This window comes from Archocentrus centrarchus, chromosome 1 (genome assembly GCF_007364275.1).
Source record: "Archocentrus centrarchus isolate MPI-CPG fArcCen1 chromosome 1, fArcCen1, whole genome shotgun sequence".
In the NCBI taxonomy this organism is placed as follows: domain Eukaryota; kingdom Metazoa; phylum Chordata; class Actinopteri; order Cichliformes; family Cichlidae; genus Archocentrus; species Archocentrus centrarchus.
This window is the reverse complement of record NC_044346.1, coordinates 14674686-14700421: the sequence shown is the minus strand read 5'-3', so window position 1 is coordinate 14700421 and position 25736 is coordinate 14674686. Positions and strand designations below refer to the sequence as shown.

Here is a 25736-nt window from a genome sequence, read left to right as displayed (position 1 = left end):
TGCTGGAGCCGTGACCACACCCCCAAATATTCCATTGCGTCTATGCCGAGAGCAAAAGATACCTTTTCCTATAAAAGAATTCAACTTTCTAGAGACCCATCACGATCACAAAACCTCCGAGTGCGGCACGGGTCGACGAGCGCCACAGGTCGACGCGCGCGGAGTGCGAGGGCCCGATATCACCGCTTGCGGTTTTAATTTATATTTTTCTTCCAAGGGGCCAGACCTTGAGTGCTGAGCAATCATTCTCCAGGTTTTCTGAAGGTTTTTCTTTGGACATTGGCTACTTTTTTTTTTTTTTTTCTCACTCATTTTATGTCCAGTCCTCCTCATACCTGACCATTTATACTGGAATGTTTGACCTATGAATCATGAATCAAGCCCATAAAAAGGCACTTGACGCAAGGGAAAAGCTAATACTGTGTCTACACTTAACAGAAAATTACCAATTTTATCGTAATGATATCTTTAGGCACATTGTTATTAGCAGCCTGTCACAAAAACGCATCATTTGTTCCCATTTCTCTAGTTGAATCTATGAAAAATGTAAACGATAACACAGTTTGACAGGCTTAAATAGTATTTTTGCACCAAGAAGGTGATTTCCAAAGGACTATTAGCTAAAAACTTGGGATATCTCAGCATGGTGTGCAGTGTGTCAGAGAAGGAGAAAATCCAGTAGGACCTGAGAGATACATCTGACCCTTCAGTTGATCTATCTGCTGTTCACTGAAGCCTCAGCAGAAAAGGTCTCAGTGGAAGGGTGGCTGTCAAGAAACCATTTTTAAGGAAGGGAAACAGGGAGAAAAGGCTGAGGGATGCCAGATTATACAAGAACTGGACTGAAAATCTGTGGCTACAGATCTGATGGAATGATGAAGCCAAATATTGACTTTCTCATTAGAATCTCATTAGAATTGTACAAGCTCTGATTTTGTCTTATATGCTGTAACTCCATGTGTATTAGCACATTTCAACAAATCACTGCACCCATTTTCCTAGCAAAATATAAAGAAATGAGGACTGACTCAAGATTTTTGCACAGTACTGTATATGCTACAAACAACGAGCTTGCATCACAGACAGCAGGGAACATGATTCTCCACACAGTTTGAGCAGAAGGGTCCTTTTCCACAGTGACCACTTTTTTCTTTGGTCTGTAAAAGAAATAGAGAGAGAAAAACAGCGCAATGAAAACAATGTATTCTTTCCCATAGTCACATGTCCTGCAGTCACCTGCTTTTTCCACTTTTAACTTGTGCTTTGGCCAGGTTTATGTGACCTTTGACATGACTTTTGACCTCTATGGAGAACCATCTGTTTGAGGGAAAGGATGACTGACATAAAGCTACATTACATCTATTGGTGTGATTTATGCTTAACCATTAAGCGTTTAAAAAGAAACAAATATAGTCCCTGAGGTGAATGTGACATCAGCACTGCAAAGGTTCATCTTTGGAGTTTTAACAAATATTTGTCCAAATAAACACCTTTCATAGAAATACAAAATTGTGTATTTTCAAAATCTTTGAATACAATGATTTTCAAGAGCTTTTAGAGAAAAAATGATGTATTGAAGCTTCAAAAGAACTAAAAAAATATGTTTGGTTTCAGACAATAAATGTCTCAGGTATAGTTAAGCCACAGGGATAGATGGGGATCTGTGGAGACCAGTTAGTCAGGGTAATGAAACCTGTCTGCAGAAAGAGTGGTCATTCCAAGGATGATTGGGCAGTATGGAAGAAATGCTAAGCCAAATCCTGCGCAAAGATGTGCATCTTTCTGTTAGCCACAAACAGAGCATCAAAACAAAACAAATTTAAATAAATCAGCTTTACTTACATCTCCAGATAATAACATCCATTCAAAATCCTATTTGTATAATTGCTGCTTATGCACTATAACAGGATACCTTAACCATGCAATTAACAGTCAAAAGGTTACAATGTGTGTCATAAACCTTAAGTTGTGTGTATTTTGTGAAGTTTTTATTGGGGCTTCTGACTTATACAGACTTGCACAAAAACAGAAGTCAAAATACCTGGAGTGATAAAATGTTTTAGACCTGACAGATTGATTAGTCCAAGGTTAAGTTTCCTGAACCAAAGTGCAGAGGAACGATGCTCACAGCAGAACAGAATGGGGAGTTAAAGTCTAGCTGTAAATAATTGTCATATCAGTCCAAATAATGACACCAAAACACTTTGTCAGAAATATAATCCGAGAACTTTTCAGCTTATGCAGAAAGAAAATGATATTATACTCAGGAGATTTCAGTTACAACATATGTTTTGTGCCCTTTATACCAGTGGTTATCACAGTAGGATCTGGACAATCCCAAGGATGTGTGACCTGTAACTGTGAGATCCACAACCACAGAGGTCCACAAAATCATTTATTATAGATAATGAATGTGAATGTGAATGTAAAATAAATTTTAAAAAAACCTATTATTACCATTGGCCCTCTTGCAGACTAATGCTGCAGTACCTCACATCAGTCTTTTGTGTAATTTGTGGCTTTTATAGCACACTAAAGCTTTTGTTGCCTTACTTTACTTTTAATGCAGTGCCTCCTCCCAGGCATTATTATCAGGTAAAGTCTGGGGAAGAGGAAGTGCTCCCCTAAGGACAAATGTCCCTTCACATTCCCTGAACCCCAGGTTTCATAGATCATGGAGACTTTAACCAAACACCAATCCAACTTTATTTATAGAGCACTGTAAACGAAGACAACATAGTTGACATTTGACAGTTGACGCTACATTTTATATATAGTTTGTTACAATTTATATATATTTTGTTACTTTTTATATATTTTTTTTGACTATATTTTGTTAATCATTCCACCTCCATTTTACTTCAGTGTACATTTTGATTATATTCTTTAAAAATCATTCTATTTATATCATCATCTTCATCTTGTGCTATAGTGTAAGAGTAGTCATCAAAGCATTTCACTGCTAGTTGTACCCTGTATGACCATGCATGTGACAAATAAACTTTGATTTGATTTGACCAGAATGCTTTCCAGTTAAAAGACAGCAATAAATTAAGATACAAAACAAAAAGGAAAAAGTTAAATAACAGTAAGTGTATGACAGCTGGGATAGGTGCAAGCTCCCCCGTGACCCTGAACAGGATAAGCGAGAACTTGGTCCGTATTGTCAGCAATAAGTCAGACCCGTTTTCTGTTGGCGTTGGACTCTGCCGGGGCTGCCCTTTGTCACCGATTCAGTTCATCATTTTTTATGGACAGATTTTTTAGGTGTGGCTAAGTGGCAGAAGGCTTCCACCTTGGTGGCCTCAGAATCTCGTCTTTGCTCTTTGCGGATGATGCTTTGGCTTCATCAGGTGGTGGGCTCCAGCTCACACTGGAGCAGTTTGTAGCCAGATGTGAAGCAGCAGGTACGGTGGGTACGGATAGTATTAAGACCCCTTTAAATTTTTCACTCTTTGTTTCATTGCAGCCATTTGCTAAAATCAAAAAAGTTCATTTTATTTCTCATTAATGTGCACTCAGCACCCCATCTTGATGTAAAAAAAACAGAAATGTAGAAATTTTTGCAAATTTATTAAAAAAGAAAAACTAAAATAAGTTTGGGATGACCAGAACTCTTCCTAGATCTGACCATCCAGCCAAACTGAGCAATCATGGGAGAAGAGCCTTGGCGAGAGAGGTAAAGAAGAACCCAAAGATCACTGTGGCTGAGCTCCAGAGATGCAGTAGGGAGATGGGAGAAAGTTCCACAAAGTCAACTATCACCGTAGCCCTCCACCAGTCGAGGCTTTATGGCAGAGTGGCCCGACGGAAGCCTCTCCTTAGTGCAAGACATATGAAAGCCCGCATAGAGTTTGCCAAAAAACACAGAAGGACTCCCAGACTATGAGAAAAAGATTCTCTGCAATTGAAGGAAAGATGAATGCGGCCAAGTACAGAGATATCCTGGAAGAAAACCTCTTCCAGAGTGCTCAGGACCTCAGACTGGGCCCAAGGTTCACCTTCCAACAAGACAATGACCCTAAGCACACCGCTAAAATAACAAAGGAGTGGCTTCAGAACAACTGGCCCAGCCAGAACCCTGACCTAAACCCAATTGAGCATCTCTGGAGAGACATGAAAATGGCTGTCCACCAACGTTCACCATCCAACCTGACGGAACTGAAGAGGATCTGCAAGGATGAATGGCAGAAGATCCCCAAGTCCAGGTGTGAAAAACTTGTTGCATCATTCCCAAGAAGACTCATGGCTGTACTAGCTCAAAAGGGTGTTTCTACTTAAGACTGAGCAAAGGGTCTGAATGCTTATGACCATGTGATATTTCAGTTTTTCTTTTTAATAAATTTGCAGAAAATTTCTACATTTCTGTTTTGTTCTGTCAAGATGGGGTGCTGAGTGTACATTAATGAGAAATAAAATGAACATTGTTGATTTTAGCAAATGGCTGCAATGAAACAAAGAGTGAAAATTTAAAGGGGTCTGAATACTTTCCGCACCCACTGTAGCTGATACATGTTAACTATTAGTGCTGTATGTGCAATATTATTAATATTGCCTTATTAATGATGAATTTGTCTAATATCAAGGTAGCGTTGGAGAGTCAGCAATGATAATCTTGCATCATTTTTTTTTTTACTCCACAGAGACACAATACACTGTCAAAGCATTGGTGCACTACAGGATTATGATGAGGTAAGATACAAAATACTTCATCTATCCCACTTAAAAAATCCAGCTATAAAAACAATAGTCACAAATTAGTCATAGATACAAAAACCTTTATTTTTTTTAATACCAGACTGCAGCATATTTACTTTTTGGGTCATTCTCAAGTGGCCGTTCCAGTACCAGCAGTTATTAGCACTGCTGCATTTGCTTTGTTTCTTTCAGCTCTGGAAAGAACAAAAGCAGAACTGGAAGTTCCTGCTTTTTCTCGACAGTGCTGTTATACAAATAGTTTTTCTTAGATTAGCTTTTCCTTTTGAACAGCTCTTTAGTGGATTGAAGGACACAGTCCACAGAACAAATACTTGTGGACTGTGTAGTAGCCCGGAATTGTGAAAATATTAAAAAACCCAAAAGAAAACCAACAAACATGAGGAGCTGTTGCTGATTGACTAGTGCTACAAAGGCACTGTGATCCTGGCTGGCTAGCATATTTGCCAGTTGCTCACTAACTAGTGCTGCTAGTAGTGGCTATACCACCAAGCTTTCACTGTGTACTCATTGTAGGGAAATTATGGTTCAGTGGTGGTTGGGAGTTGGCAGTCTGTTGACAGAGAGCATCTGTTATCTGATGGGGGGAGTGTCAGAAGTATGTTGTACAGCCAGTCTGTGCTCTACTTGTGCAGAGAACGTACTTTTCAAGCTGTATTTATCTTTTATCTTAAATGGGGGTTTTTTTTTTCAGCTTCTTTCATTCTCCTGCTGAACTCCAATGTCACTTCCTTCCCTGTTCAAGCCCACTTGTCAACCAATCAGCATTTGACTGATGCACAGCATCCTCCACGTCCAGCAATGTGCAGCTGGGATTTTGGAGGACTGCATGAAGCACATTTGTGTTAGTTGAAAACCCCTTCTATAGGCTCTCTTTAGGCACATACCGCAAACTGACACAACCATGTAGCAGAAATTAAACATTAGTGCTTGTTGATATAATATGCAGAATATACTCTTTAGGTCTTTTCAAACAGTTTAGCGTTTCCGTGTGAGTGTTTCATATAGAATATGATCAAAAATTAACTTGCTTCAACGTGAAAGGAAAATAAAGTTTCAGCCTTTTTGGGATCTTTCATCTGAGACTCCACCTAAGCTCACTTTAAACCGTGTGTGATCGGGGAGAGACAGAGATGTAATAAAGGAACGGTGCACCTCTGACAGTTTGACACTGCCTGAGGAATGTGAAGCTGATGCCGGAGGCGATACCAGCAGGTGGATGAATGTCCATCTGTCAGCAAGCCCTCCTGATCACAGCAGCCCTGCCAACTGCACAAAGCCAGACCAGGAATGCTTAAAAACCAGCCTGGAGAGGACAACTTGGGGCTGGTATTCTGGGGCAAAACATAGGTCGGCTTTGAACATACAGTCCTGGAAATGGTTGCATCTTTTGTCTTCTTTTGGAGGGAACTTGGTTGGTTTAGCCATGCTGGCAGCTCGTTCTTAGGATGACTGTTGGTCTGCTGATCAGCAAGATCAGTCTCGTATAGGAGAGACTGACTCCAGATCATGCTCTATTTGTTTGGTTTTACTACTATTTCTTGGCATCTGTTGAAATTTATTACAGGATTTGGAATCCCTGGAAATCCAGCTAGTCTAGATTAGTCATAATAACTTATAACTTATTATAACTAAGTTTAGAATTTGTACAGTGCTTTAGTTTGTTACTGCCTTGAAAACTAATTACACATCCTCAGCTTCATGTTTTGCATCAGATAGCACATGTTTCCATGGTAACAAGCTAAACTAAGATAATGAACTTGGCAAACCTTGGAGCATTGGCATGTTAACACTGGGACTGTGAACATACAAACAGTCACCATATAGGTCAAAGCCTAATTATAGCCTTAGACAGACTCTAGCATGGCCTCTTCAAGCTCTTTCAGATTACGTAGATTTGAACTGTATCATGTCTGAGTATGACTGTTCCCACCCTCCCAGCTCTCCCGGCATGGTTACACTATTGTTTTGTGCCTAAAGATGATAACATCAAACAAGACTTATACAGCCATAAGCATCAACATTTTGTTTCCTTGAGTCACTGTTGATTTTGTCCTGGATGCAGGAGGACACTTGACAATTTTCAGACTTTCATCTAACAATGAACAGTGTTTGTGTGATCATGCCAATTTGGTGAACTACATTCAGCTGCCATTGGTTAAGTTGCTAAAAACTAGTAAACAGGGAGAGTAAAGGCAATACACATCACAACTATGCAAAAAAACTAACCCACTGTGGCCCCACATTTAGTGACCAAGTTTATTTCTCCACAAACAGTTTTCACTGTATCATCCACACTCTCCTGTCCTTTGTTGAGTGAAAAGCAGCCCGGGTGTTAGGAGGTGAAACATAAATAAATTAAGCCCTTTAAATGTTTTGTGGTTCCCCTTTCAAAGCACAAAAGAAGAATCTAGAAAATGTGACACTCTGCGAAATGCTTCAAGTGTAAATAGTGAAGGTCGAGGTCAGGGATGGTTTGACAACTCTTAAAATAAAAAGATGGTGGTTGGGGCCAAAGGTAAATATGTTGCCAGCATTATAATTTCTATGTGTGAGAGTATCCAAAGGCTCTCTTGGGTCCGTGTGATGTTAATTTCATCATCAGAGGGCAAATGCGAGGCTCCTTATTGGTGTCTGCGTGTCTGCCCCTTTGTCTGCAGACGTCACTGTAACCAGCTATGCACGCGTCCTCCAGGCAGAACCCATGTGGACTAGGGCAAGTATAACAAGAACAACTACTTGCCCATAGCGTCAGCAGCTGTGCTGGTCTTAAGAGATCACTCCCTCTTATCTTTTGCTTTTGTATTGTATTGTATTGCAGCAGCAGGATAGAAATCAGCTTGGATTCTAATTTAATACAATTTAGTAAGAACTGGATTTATGGTGGAGGAGTACAGCTCCACTTAAAGTAAAGCAACAAGACTGTTTCTCAGGTCTTTCTGTCATGCGCTGCAGTCTTTGTTGAAATGTATCCTGCATGGACGACTCAACACAGCAGCCGCTGCGCATACAATTCTGCAGAGACTTGCTCAGTGACAGGCAAAGAATGTGAGCTGGTTGATTCTGACACTGAGGCCACATTATTCTTCTGCAGTCACTGTGTACCCTGTAATAAGGACTGTCTGACCTATGACCTTTGAGGAGGATTTAGACCAAGAATCTTTGAAGGTCAAGGAGCCAAAGCAGGAAGATGGTAAACTCTGGGGTTTTGGTAAAGATCCATGATAAAGGAAGTTTAGAAAGTAGTACATACAGACACAACATTAATCTGCTGTATGTGTTGCAAAATCATGCTTCAAAGTCCTGCACTGATTTCAGGTTAAAACAGTCCAGATGACCTCATTTGTCAGTGTCTGAGCCTTCTTACAAAAGCAAACCATGACCTCATAATGGGCTCGCTTACAAAACACGCTCACCTCAATTATTCAGAATGCAAAAAAACAAAAAAGCAAATCACCTTGTCGCCTCACTCCACTTTGTTTACTGCACATTTTTCTAAGACATTTACAAGGTGTTACAGAAAATGTCATCTCCAAAGGTCAAAGGCCAAACACTACTGACAGATTTATCCTCTTTACATTTTGTCAGGAAGAGTCAGTCACTTGTATGCCTGGAATGGTTAGTAAAGGATTTGCTAAACTTGAACTCTGCCACAGGAGTCGAAACAGGTCAGTTTCTTCCAAGCATTTCAAAGAATTCAACTAAAATACTTGTTTCCTTTAATGTCCCTAAAAATGAAGATAATATGAAAATAAAACTGAGTTTCATTTGTTTTTCTTTGCAACTATTAGCATTGAAACTAGAATGTCAGTATGATACCTCATCTGGCTCACGATCCATCACAATTCGCAGGTTATTGCCCGTAAAACAACAATTTGACTGTGACCTTAAGCGCATTTTGGGTGAAGACCCATTAGATGATTGTGTGATCATTGTGTGCATGTTTTGTTAAATTCTGACCAATGTTCTAGGAGAAATAGTGATTCTTGTGAATTGTGGATGGACAGATGGAAGACGAATGCCTCGCCGGAGCCCATCAGTCTTTAAATCGGATGAGCTAAATATACATTTGAAAAGGCATTTTTGATCTTGTCCTAAAGAATGAAATGGCTGAAAAAGTTCCAATCAAATGTTTTTTCTTCTCAGATGCACAAACATTCTCCAGGCTTCTTGAATTTCCTTCAAGAAGCCTGGAGAGCTATTCCTGAAACTACTTTTAAGACCTATAATAGAACAAGTCTACCAGACCATATCTTTACATTTATACATGCTGTAGTACAATATTGTGGAATATTTCAACTCACTATACATCAATAGAATCTTCAGAACCCTACTTATAATAATATTTATGAAAGAAATCCATAGTAACTACATAAAGATACAGAAATGCCATCGCTAATGCACACAATAAAGCGCATGGAGTACATTTTGTTGTTAGCGCTTTTGACATGATTTTTGTGAACCTGTTAGAGGAAGGATACAGCGCTCTGGGACACACTGAATGCATGATATGTAAGTGTAAATCCTGTGTTTTTTTATGCAAAAAGAAATATTGTTCTATTGTGTGTGGTTGCAGTTCAACTGGCATTTAAAAGCAGTTAGCAGTCGGGAGCATAGGTGCTCCGACCAGTCACAAGGGGTAATGACAAAAAGTCCAGCCCTTACATTTTGAACTACTGGTCTATCTGTCTTGCAGATAGTGGTGCTAAAATATTTTTTCCACAAGACACTGTAAATATGTGTATCTTTTTAAATTGTGTACACTCAAACTCCTGAAACTTCTCTCATCCCTTAATAATTTATGCAGTAAAGCCATTCACTCAAACATTCCCACAAAGCTGCGTGTACAAGATCATACTGCAAACAGTATAAGTAATACATGTCTAATTGCTGTCTTGTGACTTTGCAGTGAAAAGTTTTACTAAAACTTTGTGGTCACCAGCACTGCAGGTGGGGAAAAAGAGGCAGAACCATCTGTTTCTTCTTGTAGCGAGAAGGGAGCGTCAGTCTGTGTTTTCCAACAGTTTCCCAACAGTCCCTGCCTTCTGCAAAGCTTCCCAGGTGTGATGGCCTACCTGCCAGCTTGAACCACATCAAACCTCACAAGCAGGAAGCTTCCCTTCACTGTTATTACTGAGATAAAGACCCTGTGTTCAGCACTGCACTATTGTCATCCAGCCCACCACAAATTTGTGTTTACATGTCTCCCAAGAAAATTGACTTTTACTGCAAGAAAATAAACAGCCATGGATTAAAAAAAAAAAATCACTGTATTAATATTTTAGTTTCTCTTTTACTTTTTGTGTTCCTGAAGCCACACACAAAGGCTCAGGAGAGACAAAGCACAATCTTCAATCTCAGATCTTCGACCTCCTCTCATCTCTATGACCTGTCTCTTAACCAGCAGCAGCTGCCCTTTCCAGTAAGTTCCTCTGCAAATAAAACAAGCTGCTTCTAGCTAACGACTAGCCTTGCTTGTCTCAAACAGTAAAATCTGAATCTATATCTCTTTCACTTCTGCCTCTGTGAATATTTTTCCCAGCGGTACCTACAGCAGTTTCCTCCAACATGAAAGCTTTGCTCTGACTGGAAAATAACACGGTGAAATCCCAGGTCTAATTATGCAGGTTTAGTTTATGACCTGTCAGCCCATATCCATTATCTTCCCCTGCAGCCTTTAAACTTCACCTTGCTCATCACTTCCAAAACCAGGTGGCAATGAGTGCCATGTTCACTTTTTCTTTTTTCTGCTGTTTTCCAGACTGCCTGTTCTCATTCCCAGGACATCCAACAGATTCACACAAGGTGTCTTTTGGCCTCTGATCCATCCATCCATCCATCCATCCATCCATCCATCCATCCATCCATCCATCTTCTTCCACTTATCTGGGGCCAATTCGTGGGGGCAGCAGCCTAAGCAGAGAAGCCCAGCCCTCCCTCACCCCCGCCACTTCCTCCAGCTCATCCGAGGGAACACAGAGGCATTCCCAGGCTAGCCATGAGATTTAATCTTTCCAGTCTGTCCTGGTTCTGCCCCGGGGCCTCCTCCCAGTAGGACATGCCTGGAACACCTCACCCAAGAGGCACCCAGGAGGCATCCTAGTCAGATGCCCGAAACCACCTGAATTGGCTTTTTTGGTTTTGGGGGGTGTAGCGGCTCTACTCTGAGCCCCTCCCGAATGGTTGCACTCCTCACCCTATCCCTAAGGGAGAGGCCAGCCACTCTTCAGAGGAAGCTCATTTCTGCCATTTGTAGCCGTGATCTCCTTCTTTCAGTCACTACCCAAAGTTCGTGTCCATGGGTTAGGATGAGAATGTAGATTGACTGCTAAATCAACTGCTTCGGTTTCATGCTCAGCTCCCTCTTCCCCACGACAGACTGGTGCAGCATCCGCATCACTGCAGACCCAGCCCTGGTTCTTCTGTCAATCTGCCGCTTCCTTCTCCCATCACTTGTGAACAAGACCCCGAGATACTTCAACTCCTCCACCTGGGGCAGCAACTTGTCCCTGAGTCAGAGTGGGCACTCCTCCCTTTTTGGGCTGAGGACCATGGTCTTAGACTTAGAGGTGCTAATTATCATGCCAGCCACTTCACACTTGGCTGCAAACTGTTCCAGTGCGAGCTGGAGGCCACCATGTGAGGAAGCCAACAGGACCGCATCACCGGCATAAAGCAGCTGAGATTCTGAGCCCACCAAGGTGGAAGCCTTCCACCACTTGGTGATGCCTAAAATTCTGTCCATAAAAATTATGAACAGAATCGGTGACAAAGGGCAGCCCTGGTGGAGTCCAACACCCACAGGAAACAAGTCCGACTTATTGCCGGCAATATGGACCAAGCTCTCACTGCGCATGTACAGGGCCTGAATGACCCACAATAAGCTGCCTCCAGAGTCCCACAGGCTGCACCAATAAGCAGAACTCAATTCTGCTCAATATGAATTTTATCTCTTTATAGGCTAATTAGTGCGGCCCTCCACAACTTTCCCAGTTTCTCATGTGGCCCCTTGGAAAAATGAATTCCCCACTCCTGCCTTAGACAATATAATTAGAAGCATCTTGGTCCAAAATTCATTCTGCAGCATGACAGGCCAGCATATAAACTAGAAGAGCATTCAATAGAGGGTTCCTCCTCCACCCCAAATTTTGATATTACACTGCAATAGATACCACCCAATGTTGTCATACTCCATCATAAATTACTGAATGACAAAGACTAGAAATTTATTGTATTGGCTTTTAAAAACTGCAAAATATGATTTTATATTTTTATTTAAAAAATGAGATGCACATGAACAGATATTGGCACATATAGTCTGGATACATTTTATTCAGTTTATGTACCCTAATAGCATCCGCTAAAAAAAAAAAAAATAGAGTAAATAAAATGAAAAACAGAGTTATGAATTGTATATATATGTGTGATTTTTGATTAGAGTCTGTAGTTCACTTTGCATTATTGTGAGTATTTTCATTTAAAATAGGAAAAGACAATGAATTAACATCATTACAGTAGTTGTTTATCAGTAGTTGTTTATACCCGAGTAGCAAATTTCATCGCGATAGATGAGAAATTTACTTTTAATAAATTGGGCGATGATGAAAATGGGGGTTTTATTTTTTATTTTTGGACCCCTAAGGAATATTGCCATAAAGTTTAATCAATTTTTATTCAAAGTTTTTAAAATTAAATTGCTAACAGACATAACCTCCCTCCACCTGTTGGTGGGCGAGGTATAAATGACCTTCAATCACAAAAAAAAAAAGAGTCCTGCAACAAATTGCATGGCCACCACACAGCCCCGAGCTACGCATCACTTTTCCTACAGTCTATTGACAGTGGAATAAGGACATTTTGAAATGTGTTAGAGGTTTGGATGCTGAGGATCAAAGAGTTAACTGTAATATTCTTTAAATGCATTGCTCATTAGATTTCAGTCATGCTGACTGCCTTCATTTTCTTTATCTTAAAGACCGATTCTGTGAGCAAGTATCAGAGATAGAGCTAAAACTGTTTGCCTTTGCAGAAATGGAGATTCTTGGAATTTCTGAAGCTGAGGTTTCAGTGAAAGCAGAAATGATCCGTGACTGAAAACACAGAGCTCCCGAGCAGTTAGCCTCTCAGATGTGAGCTTATCATCAGCTGTTAAGAGCAGTGTGAATTCCTCAGGCCTCAGGCTGCAGCCCGGAGTGTTTCTGAGCTGATAGGAAGAGAGGGGGAGTGCAGGTGCAGATGTGGGCCTTACATCCTGAAGCACATGATGATTAGACCGAGAGGACCCGTGTTGCTACTCGTATGAGAGAAGACTCTCATCCATCAGTGGAAGACAGAGCAGGAAACATTAGGTGGATGAAGGAATGATGTCAAGCATGACTCAAAGTTTGCAGAAATGCATGTTTATAGAAAAGAGGTGGGGGTTTTTTTTTTCAATAATAAAACAAAATAATTACTTGTTTCTTAATTATTTAAGCCAGCGTAATTTCTAACTTTATTTATTATCATTTTTTTATTCATCAGTAGCGTGAATTTGCTTAGTTGTGCTCCTGTGTTATTGCCTAATTTTGGAACTTTTTCCTCATAAAAATGATGGTGATTCAGTAAAACGGACTTTGATTTAACAATTAACTTAATTTTTTTAAACAAAAGTAATTCTAAAAATTAAAAAAAATTTCAATTACAGTAGCAAAGTGAGCGCACGATATTGTGTATGTAATATTACTGCAGTTTTGGATGCAGTTTTCCATAATGTGTATTTATAAGCTGCTGGATGTCAAGCTGTCAAGATGATTTACAATTCTGGGACTCGCACATTAGACAAATTTAGATTTTTATGGTTATGATATTTCTATTTTTAATATGTTACTTTGGGACAGGAAGCTGTAACACTGCACTCCCGCTGGTCGTATGTGGTTGACTTTCAGCTCGTGGCGGGAGTCGCCCTTTTATTAACGCCTAAGCTGGCTGAGTGGTGGAGCAGCTGCAGCACAGCATTTGTCTTGTAGTGTTATGTAGTCTTACCAAGTTTCTGAGGAACGGCACGGTTACAAGGCGGCAATAATGTCTCACACTGAACAGTCAAGAGGAATTTCTGCCCAGAAGATCAAATCTGTTCAAAAGACAAACAGAACCGGGATTAACTGTGGGTGGCTTGTAGATTTACAATATCATGTTGTTTAACTCAAAAACCACTTGCTTGTTGTATTTTTTTGGTTGTACATAAGTTTACTAATGCAATTGGGACAGATGACAAATATTTAATCTTCATATGACACAAAGTACACGAAAATGATCTCTTTAAAGGCCAACTCCACTGTAAGAGCCTGAGCATGAAATCCAGTTCTATTCTATTCCAACTGATAAAAAAAAAAAAAAAAAAAAAAATCTATGCAAATGTCCTGATAATTTTCTGCTGGTATCCATCCATCCATCCATCCATTTTCTTCCGCTTATCCGGGACCGGGTCGCGGGGGCAGAAGCCTAAGCAGAGAAGCCCAAGCTTCCCTCTCCCCAGCCACCTCCTCCAGCCCATCCGGAGGGACCCCAAGGCGTTCCCAGGCCAGCCGAGATACACAATCTCTCCAGCGTGTCCTGGGTCTACCACGGGGCCTCCTCCCGGGGGGACATGCCCGGAACACCTCACCCAGGAGGCGGCCAGGAGGCATCCTAATCAGATGCCCGAGCCACCTCAACTGGCTCCTTTCGATGTGGAGGAGCAGCGGCTCTACTCCGAGCCCCTCCCGGATGGCCGCACTCCTCACCTTATCTCTAAGGGAGAGGCCAGCCACCCTTCGAAGGAAACTCATTTCTGCCGCTTGTATTCGCGATCTTATTCTTTCGGTCACTACCCAAAGCTCGTGACCATAGGTGAGGGTAGGAACGTAGATCGACCGGTAAATCGAGATCTTCGCTTTTACGCTAAGCTCCCTCTTCACCATGACGGACCGGTGGCAGCGTCCGCATCACTGCAGAAGCAGCCCCGATCCGCCTGTCGATCTCCCGTTCCCTTCTCCCATCACTCGTGAACAAGACCCCGAGATACTTAAACTCCTCCACTTGAGGCCAAGAACTCGTTCCTGAGCCGGAGATGGCACTCCACCCTTTTCCGGCTGAGGACCATGGCCTCAGACTTAGAGGTGCTGATTCTCATGCCAGCCGCTTCACACTCGGCTGCGAACCGTTCCACTGCGAGCTGGAAGGCCCCCCCCTGATGAAGCCAACAGAACCGCATCATCTGCAAAAGCAAGAGATGAGACTCTGAGGCCACCAAGGAAGAAGCCTTCCGCCACCTGGCTACGCCTAGAAATTCTGTCCATAAAAATTATGAACAGAATCGGTGACAAAGGGCAGCCCTGACGGAGTCCAACACCCACAGGAAACAAATCCGACTTATTACCGGCTATACGGACCAAGCTCTCACTGTGGTTGTACAAGGACTGAATGGCCCGCAACAATGGGCCAGACACCCCATACTCCCGCAGAACCTCCCAAAGAACACCCCGAGGAACACGGTCGAATGCCTTCTCCAAGTCCACAAAGCACATGTAGACTGGTTGGGCAAACTCCCACGCACACTCGAATATCCTTGAGAGGATAAAGAGCTGGTCCAGCGTTCCACGACCAGGACGAAAACCGCATTGTTCCTCCTGAATCCGAGGTTCGACTAACGGACGCACCCTCCTTTCCAGCACCCTGGCATAGACCTTACCGGGGAGGCTGAGGAGTGTGATCCCCCCGAAAGTTGGAGCACACCCTCCGGTCTCCCTTCTTAAAGATGGGGACCACCACCCCGGTCTGCCCAATCCAATGGCACTGCCCCAGATCGCCACGCGATGTTGCAGAGGCGTGTCAACCAAGACAGCCCTACAACATCCAGAGCCTTCCAGGAACTCAGGGCGAATCTCGTCCACCCCAGGGCTCTGCCACCAAGGAGTTGTTTAACTACCTCAGTGACCTCACCCCCAGTGATGGTCAAGTCATCCCCCTCATCCCCAGACTCTGCTTCCACTACAGAAGGCGTGTCAGTGGATTCAGAAGGTCCTCGAAGTATTCCTTCCACCGTCCGACTATAGCCTCAGTTGAAGTCAGCAGCACCCCCCCCGCACTATAAACAGTGTGAGTGAAGCATGCTTTCCCCTCCTGAGTCGCCTGACGGTTTGCCAGAATCGCTTCGATGCCGTCCGAAAGTCTTTTTCCATAGCCTGAGGCTTTCTGCTGGTATATTATTTGTTTTTCTAAATGGAAGTTTATGGGCATCTCCACAGATGGTAAATGATAAATTCAATGTGTGGAAAACTATTTTAAAACAAGGCATTTTACACAACTTTTTGTCAGTGTCTTTTATATTATTGGTAGAGACTGGAGAGCGGTGCAGCATAGCGGTTAGCACTGTTTCCTCACAGAAGGTCTGGGTTCGATTTCACCTTGGCCCGGGCCTTTCAGCTTGCATGTTCTCCCCGTGTCTGCGTGGGTTTTCTCCGAGTACTCCGGTTTCCTCCCACAGTTCAAAGACATGCAGTTACTGGGGTCAGGTTAATTGGGGATTCTCCCAAGGTGTAAATGTGAGTGTGAAAGGTGGCTGCCTCTCTGTGAGCCCTGTGACAGGCTGGCGACCTGTACAGGGTGTACCCCACAAAAAATACTATTTTTGGAAATCAGCTTGATTTGAACTCAGCTTCAGATGAAGGTGTAATCTCAGAATAGATCACACCTAGAACAGTGACTATTAGTCAAACTATATAATCACTAGGAGGGGGGATCCTGTCACAATCAGTTTAGAGAAATACTTTACATAATAACTGTGACTAATAACTGTGAGGTTTACAAAAAGCTTAACCTACCTCCTAATGTTGCACAGTAAAGTAGCTTTCAGAGCACGCACACGGAAGGAGTACACAATATACCCAGAAATTTAGATCTGCTTTTTTGTTAATCAGTTAGATGAACGTGTGTTGAATAACACATTGCACATTGCATTGTGTTGGAACTCAGACATGAACACAGTAAAGGAGCTGTTACTCACTGTTATCACTACTTCTCCACATTTACCCATACAGCAGAATAGTTAATAGTTAATTATTTAAATACCAACTTCTTTTCTGACTGAAGCTAGCGTTGTTGTTCTCATTGTCTCCTTCAGGGACTCCATCGAGGTCTTGTTGGAGACGGCAGCTTCATCATCAGTTTTCTCCTCCACAGTGGACTCCACAGGTGCAGGAGGACTCTGCTCAAGCAACGTCCCCTTTGGTTTGTCCTCAGTGCTGTCTGGAGCTGGAGCTGGAGTTGCAGCCTTCAGCGCTCGGATCACCAGCAGATCCAGTCTGAGCTGTAAAGGACAACAACAGCAGAAAGCTTGGCTTTTTGTGTGTGGTTCTCAACAGAAATAACAGCTGTTAAAAATAATGTAAATGGAAACAATGTGGATAAGTAGAAATAACACACAGACTGAGTCATTTTGGAAAATACTGCAAAGCCCTAGTATTTGTGTCATACCCTTTCAGCAGGATGTCAAATTTTTTGCAATAAGTTAATTGTGTAATATTCTTGAGACATTTCTTCATTTTTTTTTTTTAAAACAGCTGAATAACAATGCAGAACTGCTGTTATTTAACTGCCCCATAATTACAGCATTTCCTCTCATACAGCCTGAAGTGGTTTGCCCTCGGGCTGGATATTTCTCGGGCAAAGGCATTTGAGGGGGCCACCATGTTGGTAATGAGGCGACTGATTAGTGACCAGTTCCTAATGAGCCACAGCCATGCAGCTGTTGGAGGCTGTGGGAAAGTAGGGCGACCCCATCATTATCTGACCCAGTATTAGGGAGAGGGAAAGGAGAGATTAAGGAAGGAAGAAAATGACTGTTCTTTAAGATGTAATTCTGCCATGACTAAGTTGGTTTGTGAGGCATTAATTCCATCCTTCACTAAACTATGTTTCACAGGTGGATTCCTGACATGAATCAGACTATTACTGTTATTTTGTTTGGGTTTGAAACAGGAATCCAATGAGAAACCTACTGCACTCTTGATTTATGACCTCAATAAAAAACTTTCCTAACAATTGCAATTGTAGTCTCAACTTTATTCAGTGCAAGATGATGTTCATTTTGCAAATCATAGTCCCATTAAGAGTAAAATAACTTCTTCTTTCAGCTGCCCCTTTTGTAATGTGACCCAACCCTCACCTTAAATGGATCTTTTATTCCTACCACACACCTCATCACTGTCTCACTGTCCTAATACATGTCCGGCACCACCCTCACATTATATCACAATATATTGATTCACTTGTCTGCTTTCACACTCATTTGAACTTGAGTGACATCCCATTCTTAATCCACAGGGTTTAATATGATGTCTGCCCACCCTTTGCAGCTATAACAGCTTCAATTCTTCTGGGAAGGCTTTCCACAAGGTTTAGGAGTGTGTTTATGGGAATTTTTGACCATTCTTTCAGAAGCACATTTGTGAGGTCAGACACTGATGTTGGACAAGAAGGCCTGGCTCACATTCTCCACTTTAATTCATCCCAAAGGTGTTCTATCAGGTTGAGGTCAGGACTCTGTGCAGGACAGTCAGGTTCTTTCACACCAAACTCACTCATCCATGTCCTTATGGTCTTTGCTTTGTGCACTGGTGCACAGTCATGTTGGAACAGGAAGGGGCCATCCCCAAACTGTTCCCACAAAGTTGGGGTCACGAATTGTCCAAAATGTCTTGGTATGCTGAAGCATTAAGAGTTTCTTTTACTGGAACTAAGGGGCCGAGCCCAACTCCTGAAAAACAACCCCACACCATAATCCCCCCCCCCACCAAACTTTACACTTGGCACAATGCAGTCAGACAAGTACTGTTGTCCTGGCAGCCACCAAACTCAGACTCATCCATTGGATTGCCAGATGGAGAAGCATGATTCATCACTCCAGAGAACACGTCTCCACTGCTCTAGAGTCCAGTGGCAGTGTGCTTTACACCACTGCATCTGATGCTTTGCATTGTGCTTGGTGACGTAAGGCTTGGATGCAGCTGCTCGGCCATGGAAACCCATTCCATGAAGCTCTCTACACACTGTTATTGAGCTAATCTGAAGCGCCACGTGAAGCTTGGAGGTGGCAAAAGCACAGACATTCTTTACCTAAGTAGAAGTACAGTTACTTGTGTTAAACAATACTCCAGTAAAAGCTGAAGTACATCCTACCTATGTGATAATGAACACTCCAAAATAAACTGAAACTGTGGTTTGTGTTGAACAGATGCTGTTTGAATGACTATGTATGTAAAGTTCTTTGAGTGGTTAGCAAGATAAGTATCATAAAAATGTCAGTCCATTTCTCATTTATACCTCATACAGTTTGCAAAAGTAACAATAGCGTTTGCTTATCTCAGTCTGTGGCTTTAAGATGCTCATCATCATATCAAATATTTTCTGTTACTAAGGGACTGAATTAGATCTGTGTCTGAGCACCGCTCTGCACAAAATCATGCACCACTGCATCTGACATACAAGAAAACAGGCACACTGGAGGCTTTTTCACTCATTTTCAGCCCAGTCCTTGTACCTGATCATTTTCAGAGGAATGTTTGTTTTTTTTTTGTTTGGTCAGCCACTCACTGACATATGAATTATCCAAGCACATAAAAATGCACCATACTTGGTGTGACCAATTATTGACTTTCAAGCTTGTTAGAATTGTACATATTGTTTTTGCTTTATATATGCTGTATTGCCATGTTTCAATAAATTGCTTTCCCCTTTTTCTAGCAAAATATAAAGAAATAGTACCGTATTGTACTGCCTTTTTTTAACTACAACATGTGGTGAGCAGGCTAACTTTCCAAAGCTTGAAAGCAGAGCCCATAGGACACATGTGTTTGTTCCCTAATTCCACCAAATTTGACTATATACTAAAATGATTCTATGGACTCCTTTGTTCAATAAAATAAATAAATAAATAAAATTTTTAAAAAACCTGCCCTAAAGATACCCTGTTTGCCATCACAACCAACACAATAGCAGTCTTATAGTTCCCTAAATGGCTGTGAGTGCGAATGACTCCTGCCTGTAGAGCGCGTTTCTCGTAGGTGCTGCAGTAGATTAGGTTTGGAGGAGATTCTTGTCACAGAGATTTTTCCATAGACGACATAGCATCAAACAAGGCTATGTGATTAGAAGTGTGGCTGCCCACCTGAGTACTGTGAAGTCCCCAAAAGGCAAAATTTCATTATTACTTTCACATGAGCGGGAAAAAAGGCTGAAAAGCAGCTGCTTTTCACAGAAACCAGTAGCACCATCCATTACAAGATGCTCCCTTAATACAGGAATGCCTGTGTCACACACTCTTTATACATTCGAAGAGGAAAGAAAATATCAAAGAAACAAAACACTAATAAGCAAGTGCGCAACAAGAGAACAACTGACAGAAGAACAAAACCCTTTTGAATTTACAACTGATTTCCCGACTTGCTGCGCAAAGGCTCAGGAATTCTCTTCCACAGCTTTCCTCGACCTCAGACTTTATTTTTTTTATTTATCTTGGTCGACCCTGTGACCACTTGGGTCTCAGCTGCTGCTGCTGGACTAAATACACCTGTTTCTTAACTGAGCTCCCATTTCCATCAAGTGGTGGGCTTAAGTACTGCAGGACATCTTTTAGGGTTTTTTGTTTGTTTGTTTTTAATTAGAGAAGTTTGCTAGCTGTATGAGTTGGACTGCGTCAGATTTTCCTTCTAAACAAACTGACAACCATTAAGTAAAAAGTTTGCAGCTTCACTTCATATTTCACAGCTCTGCTTGATTTAGTTCGTTTTTTCTAGTTCAGTGTATGAATGACGAACACACAGATTTCACTGTTTTAACGTTCACAGCCTCTAAGGGTGTTTTTTTTTTTCCCTGTAAAGCATGCAGAGCGCTGTCATGAATGGTACTTCCTTTTTGTTCTGTTAACACATCTTAAGAAAGAGGAAGGAAAGTGGCACACAAATCATCATTACACATTCACACCACTTTTGGCCACTAACGCACTAATAATTTGATTCGCTTCAATTTAAACACGTGCTGTTTATCTGAGCTACACACATGCAAAAAAGGAAGGTGCTGGAGGGTGTCACGATAGATTTTTTTTTTTTTTAAATGTCATAGCAGTAAAAGCGCTAGTGTATGAAAAATGCGGGCGTTTCCTGCTGTGATAAATTAAAATGATGTGGAAAAAAGCCATAAAATTGCTCATCACAATTCACAAGTTTCTTTGTACCTTTCTGCTCCTCCTGTGCTTCAGCTTCGGCTTCAGGCTTTGCCTCTTCTGGCTCTTTTGCAGCAGTTTCTGTACTTTCAAAGGTTGTCAGACCTGAAAAATATTCAGAGAGGATGGAAACATATTGATTTATTTATTACAAAGGAACAGCCCTTTGCAAATAATGAAACATGTTCGGGAGAGATGCATTCTGTTTAGTTGACGCTCTCATGTTGGACTGACCGTTGTGAGGTGCAGTCCCCACAGGCTCCACAGTGCTGAGAGGGATATTGACTTCGTCTTGTCTGGAAGAGATATCAGCGGAGTAGCGCTGAGGAGATTCAGAACACAGGGGAGCGTGCATATTAGTGCCTTTATTTAGTTAATTTTTTTTTACACGTAACACAGATCCCTGGCCTAAACTGAACAATAAAAGGTGCAGTTATTTGACCATGATACCACTTTTATGCCTGTATATTAAATACATGGACATTTTTTTACTCTTTGGACCAAACAAGTGTATCTGTTCCCCAACTCCTGGTCTTTATATAAATCTGACTGGATGGAGCTTCATATGTAGCAAGCAGTATAAAGCCCAGTGTGTCAAAATATTTGTTGCTGGGTACCAGAAATAAAGCTTCTTGACTTACACGTCTTCTTTTATGTACCAGGTAACAGGCAGTTAGAAAACCAGCAATCACAATGATGAGCACGATTAGAATGATGATACCTGAAGAAGGAAATACAATTCACGTTTAGAAAGAAGCACCTTTGGCAAACCTGTGGTCATGCAATGTGACCTACAGACCTTCAAGCAAAGACCTACACTCACTGGCCACTTCATTAGTTACACTATGAGAGCACCAGCTCGGACTCCCTTTTCCCTTTAGAACTGCCTTACTGCCTCATGGCATGGATTGAACAAAGTTTTGGAAACAGTCCTCAGAGATTTTGGTCCATATTGACATTGATACAAGCCAGGATGGAGTCATGCTTTCACACTGTTTATCCTACATTTCTGACCCTACCATCTGAATGTCGCAGCACAAATTGTGGCTCATCAGACCAGGTAGCGTTTTTCCAATCCAGTTTTTCCAATTTTGGTGAGCCTGTGCAAACTGCAGCCTCAGTTTCCTGTTCCAACAGGGGTGGCACCCTGTGTGGTCTCCTGCTGCTTGCATCCCAGCTGCTCCAAGGTTTGACCTGCTGTGCATTTAGAGATGTTCTTCTGCCTAACTTGGTTGTACCGAACATAAATTGGTTATTTGAGTTACTGCTGACTTCCTCAGCTTCTCGGCTCAAAGCAGCCTGGCCACTCTCCTCTGACCTCTGGCATCAGCAAGGCATTCAGAGAACTGCCACTCACTGGATGCTTTTTCTTTTTTGAACCATTCTCTGTAAACCCCAGAGATGGTTGTGTGGGGAAAAATCCCAGTAGATCCGCAGTTTCTGAAATCCTCAGCAGATTGTCTTGTTCATGTCTACATTCCCAAATGCACTGAGTTGCTGCCCTGTGATTGGCTCGGCAGATCTTTGCAATAATGAGCAGTAGAACAGGTGTACTTAATGAAGTGACTGGTGAGCTTTACTGTTTATATCAGAACTGAGAGTACAGTTATAACCTCTATAAAATACACTGCAGGTAGATATAATTTTGGACATGCTGGAGCACATATACATTTAACTCACCAGTCTTGTCAGTGCCGGCTGTCTTTGAGCTGGACTTGGGGGCTGTGAGAAATGCAAGACATTTATTTATTTATTTGTTGTTTGTTACTTTGTTATAGGTTATTGTTAAAATCTGCCAATGAGTCATCATAAAATATCAGTCTGTCCATAATTCAATCAAAAAATACTCAGAGCTGCTCAGTTTACTTTGGCCATGTTCATTTGCAGTTGTGTTTCATGCAGACTGATAAGAATAAGCTAATAATTCTTTTTCCTCCAGCTTTATTTCTGGAGAAAATATCTGAATGCGCCACTGTGTTCCCCTGACCATTAGTGTGCAGGGGTTTGTCCGAGGTTGCTGCTGAAAACAGTTGCATGACGAGGCTGTGAACTAATTCTGTCGAAATGAGAACTGCAAAGTCATGTGATCCTTTTCAACTGGATTGTTGCAACAACTGTTTGATCTGCAGATGAAGATTTTATTGTAGTCATCAGAGTGCAGAGGGCTCTGAATATTTATGCTGATTTTGGTCATTTAAGAAATTTTGTTTTTACTTGTTTTAGAGTTAGATTTCGTGCTTGCAGAAGAACCACTGGGTGTGGATGTGGCTTTTTCAGTTTTGGCATCTGGGTGGCTGCTGGAAGTTTCTTTACCTGAATCAGAGAAACCTGTTAATACACAAGAAACCAAGCAAAACTTTTATGTCAAGTAGAAAAAGAAACTGTATGAACCAGCTGCGAGGGTCAAAATCCCTGACAGGGCTGTATTAGGGGAATCCAACACCAACACTTAGACTACAGGCTTTAGTTTAAATGCAGTTCAGATAATAGCTCTCACCAGGGTGCGCTGTTGTTGCAGGTACGGGGGTGCTCTTGATATCATTTTTATTCATATAGATGCTTGGGGTGTTTGCGTTGGTGATACTGGTGATGATACTGGTGATGACGGAAGTGGTGGTGGTGGTGGTGGTGGTGGAGTTGTGGAGATCTGGATCTGTGGTGTTCCACAATGTTGTTTCATTTGCTTTGACAGTTGCCACAACCAAACCTGCACAAACAGAGGTAACACAAAAACCCGACAAGCATCATACCCACTGGTTAAGTGTGCCTCATCATTTTGTTCATTTCACAAAGCATGAAACTCACAATGAGCAAAATTTGCACCTGTGAAACTTTAATTTTTAAGTCACAATCATTCAAAATACAACCGTCAGACACAAACATTAAGGTGAAAATGTGGAAAAAAAAATCACTATAACACAATCCATTAAAATTAAAAACAGTTTGCTATAATTAATATTGAAACATGGTCCGCACACACACCCCACACATGCTCACATCCAGACACACACATATATAAATGATAAACAGTCTTACCCAGGATAAAGAAGGAAATTGATGGCATTGTGAGTTTGTTGGATGGCATCAGCAGTTGGAAAAGCAACACAACATATGCAGAATGTGTAAAAATATAAAATATCTATATTTGTATGCGTTATAAAGCCTCCTGTCTAAAGGTTGTGCTTTCATATGCTGCGTTTCTTCATAAATGCTTCAGAGCATTGCACGCTTGTACAGGAAAGAGGATCTGCTGCAGCTCTGACCAAACTACTTGAAAGAGGAGGGTTGTTGAAACACTAAACGAGAAGGAACTTTGTTGCCACGTTGCTTCAGAAGTGACTGTCATTGCAGACCACCACAAGATGTGTGACAAAACTCTGCTGAATTAATTCACCATAAATCTAAAGCTCTGGACAACAACAGCAGAACTGTGTGCGTAATGTCTTGCTTAAATACACACTTTTAAGTACTTGGACCTGTGAATCTATATTTCAGTGTGTTTTCTCCAAGCTAAACATGGTAACGGGAAGCTTTAACAGCTGTATGTGTTATTTTGGGGAAACTCAGTGTTTCTGAATAGGATATTTTGCACTGTTTGTTCATTATTGTCACTTCTCACTTATGCTCACTAGATGTCGCTGTGACTAAGGGGATAATGCACGAGATTCGCGAGTCCTTTCTTGCTGATGGAAACTTAATGATGTAGAGAGCAGAAAATATGAAACAAACAAAAAAAAAGCCATGCACAATGTATGAATCTAAAAAATTTTTAGGTTGCTCCTGCAGTTTGTCAAAGGGATAAAGACATTTTTGAGGTAACAGGAAATTCTAGTGGTGTGGTCTGACAGTGATGTTTTTGATGATAGTGAGAAGGCAATTAGCAAAGGTAAGACCAGTTGATTTGTTGATTAGTACAATGGAAAACTGAAGGATTGATTTTGCACTTTAACTTTGAATGGTTGCTTTTCTTTGTCTTGCATGAATGTCTTTGAAACATTTGTATTTCTGAGCCCTGATCTCTTTGGGCTCTAGGACATTGTGACTGCATTTGTTGCTATTTTAAGAAAATTCATAGATCAAACAATTGAACGTCAACCCATACCACTAATGAAAGCAATATTTAGTTTCTGTAATGCTGCCACTTTTTGGATGTTTCTGAATGTGTGTGCCGTTGTACAAGTGCGTGAGCCTGGCTTGTCTTGTGCGGGCAAAATTGATGTGAAGGCGTATGTGTGCTCAGCCTTGTAGCTTCATTTATTACTGTTTATTTCCCCATGCCAGCGGTAATCAGCAGCAGGATTAGCGTTAACTGCCACCCAGTCACTGGCAGGCTCCACGTGGGCCACTGCGGGCCCCTCCTGCTGACTGGGTCTTTTCTGGACCCACTAATCCTGCAGAAAAACCCATGTCTGGCTTCCTCTCTGGGCCACCTATTGCCACATCACAGAGCCCAGGCAACAGCATCAGGCCCGGCCTAGTGGATGAGCTAATCGCAGAGAGGAGAGAGAAGAGGAGAGGGTGTGTTTTTGTGTATGTGTGTATGAGAGACACAGAGAGGGGAGAGAGCTGGACCACCCACCCAGAGGATTCAGAGGCACAGGATTCACAGCCCATTCTGTTGACCTGCCACACCGCCCCAGCTCTGGGCAAGGCCCTCCCCAATTGTTCCGCCTGCTAACATGAGGACGGGGGTTAGAGAACGGGGGGTGGGGGGGTGGGGGGGGTGGTGGATGAGCAGTAAACAGTGGGCTGAGCTTCTCTCCTTCAGCGCACAAAGGGGCTG

At 41.9% G+C, this 25736-nt stretch overlaps 1 protein-coding gene across 2 annotated transcripts; it reads right to left on the bottom strand.

Annotated features, from left to right (window-relative positions):
• Window positions 1–226: 226 nt before the first annotated feature.
• Window positions 227–24154, bottom strand: LOC115774741 (probable serine/threonine-protein kinase DDB_G0277071). Of its 2 annotated transcripts, none has more exons than XM_030722174.1 (10): window positions 23990–24154; window positions 23451–23660; window positions 23168–23281; window positions 22634–22675; window positions 21595–21674; window positions 21188–21275; window positions 20966–21058; window positions 16808–17041; window positions 13738–13825; window positions 227–1157 (listed from the first exon to the last, which is right to left on the bottom strand). In XM_030722174.1, the coding sequence occupies exons 1-8, from the start codon at window positions 24036–24038 to the stop codon at window positions 16971–16973; spliced, it is 747 nt and encodes a 248-aa protein (XP_030578034.1). In that variant the 5' UTR covers window positions 24039–24154; the 3' UTR covers window positions 227–1157; window positions 13738–13825; window positions 16808–16970. The 2 variants fall into 2 exon arrangements, with proteins under 2 accessions (XP_030578034.1, XP_030578108.1); XM_030722248.1 differs by having other exon boundaries at window positions 23168–23266.
• Window positions 24155–25736: the final 1582 nt, after the last annotated feature.

What these genes read in the sequence shown, in the direction of transcription:
- LOC115774741 (XM_030722174.1), bottom strand. Translation starts at nt 24,038, where the DNA reads ATGCCATCCAACAAACTCACAATGCCATCAATTTCCTTCTTTATCCTG. An exon ending in TGGTACATAAAAGAAGACGT is followed by an intron (nt 21,276 to 21,594) that starts GTAAGTCAAGAA and finishes GAATCTCCTCAG; the next exon opens with CGCTACTCCGCTGATATCTC. An exon ending in GGGGACTGCACCTCACAACG is followed by an intron (nt 21,059 to 21,187) that starts GTCAGTCCAACA and finishes AATATTTTTCAG; the next exon opens with GTCTGACAACCTTTGAAAGT.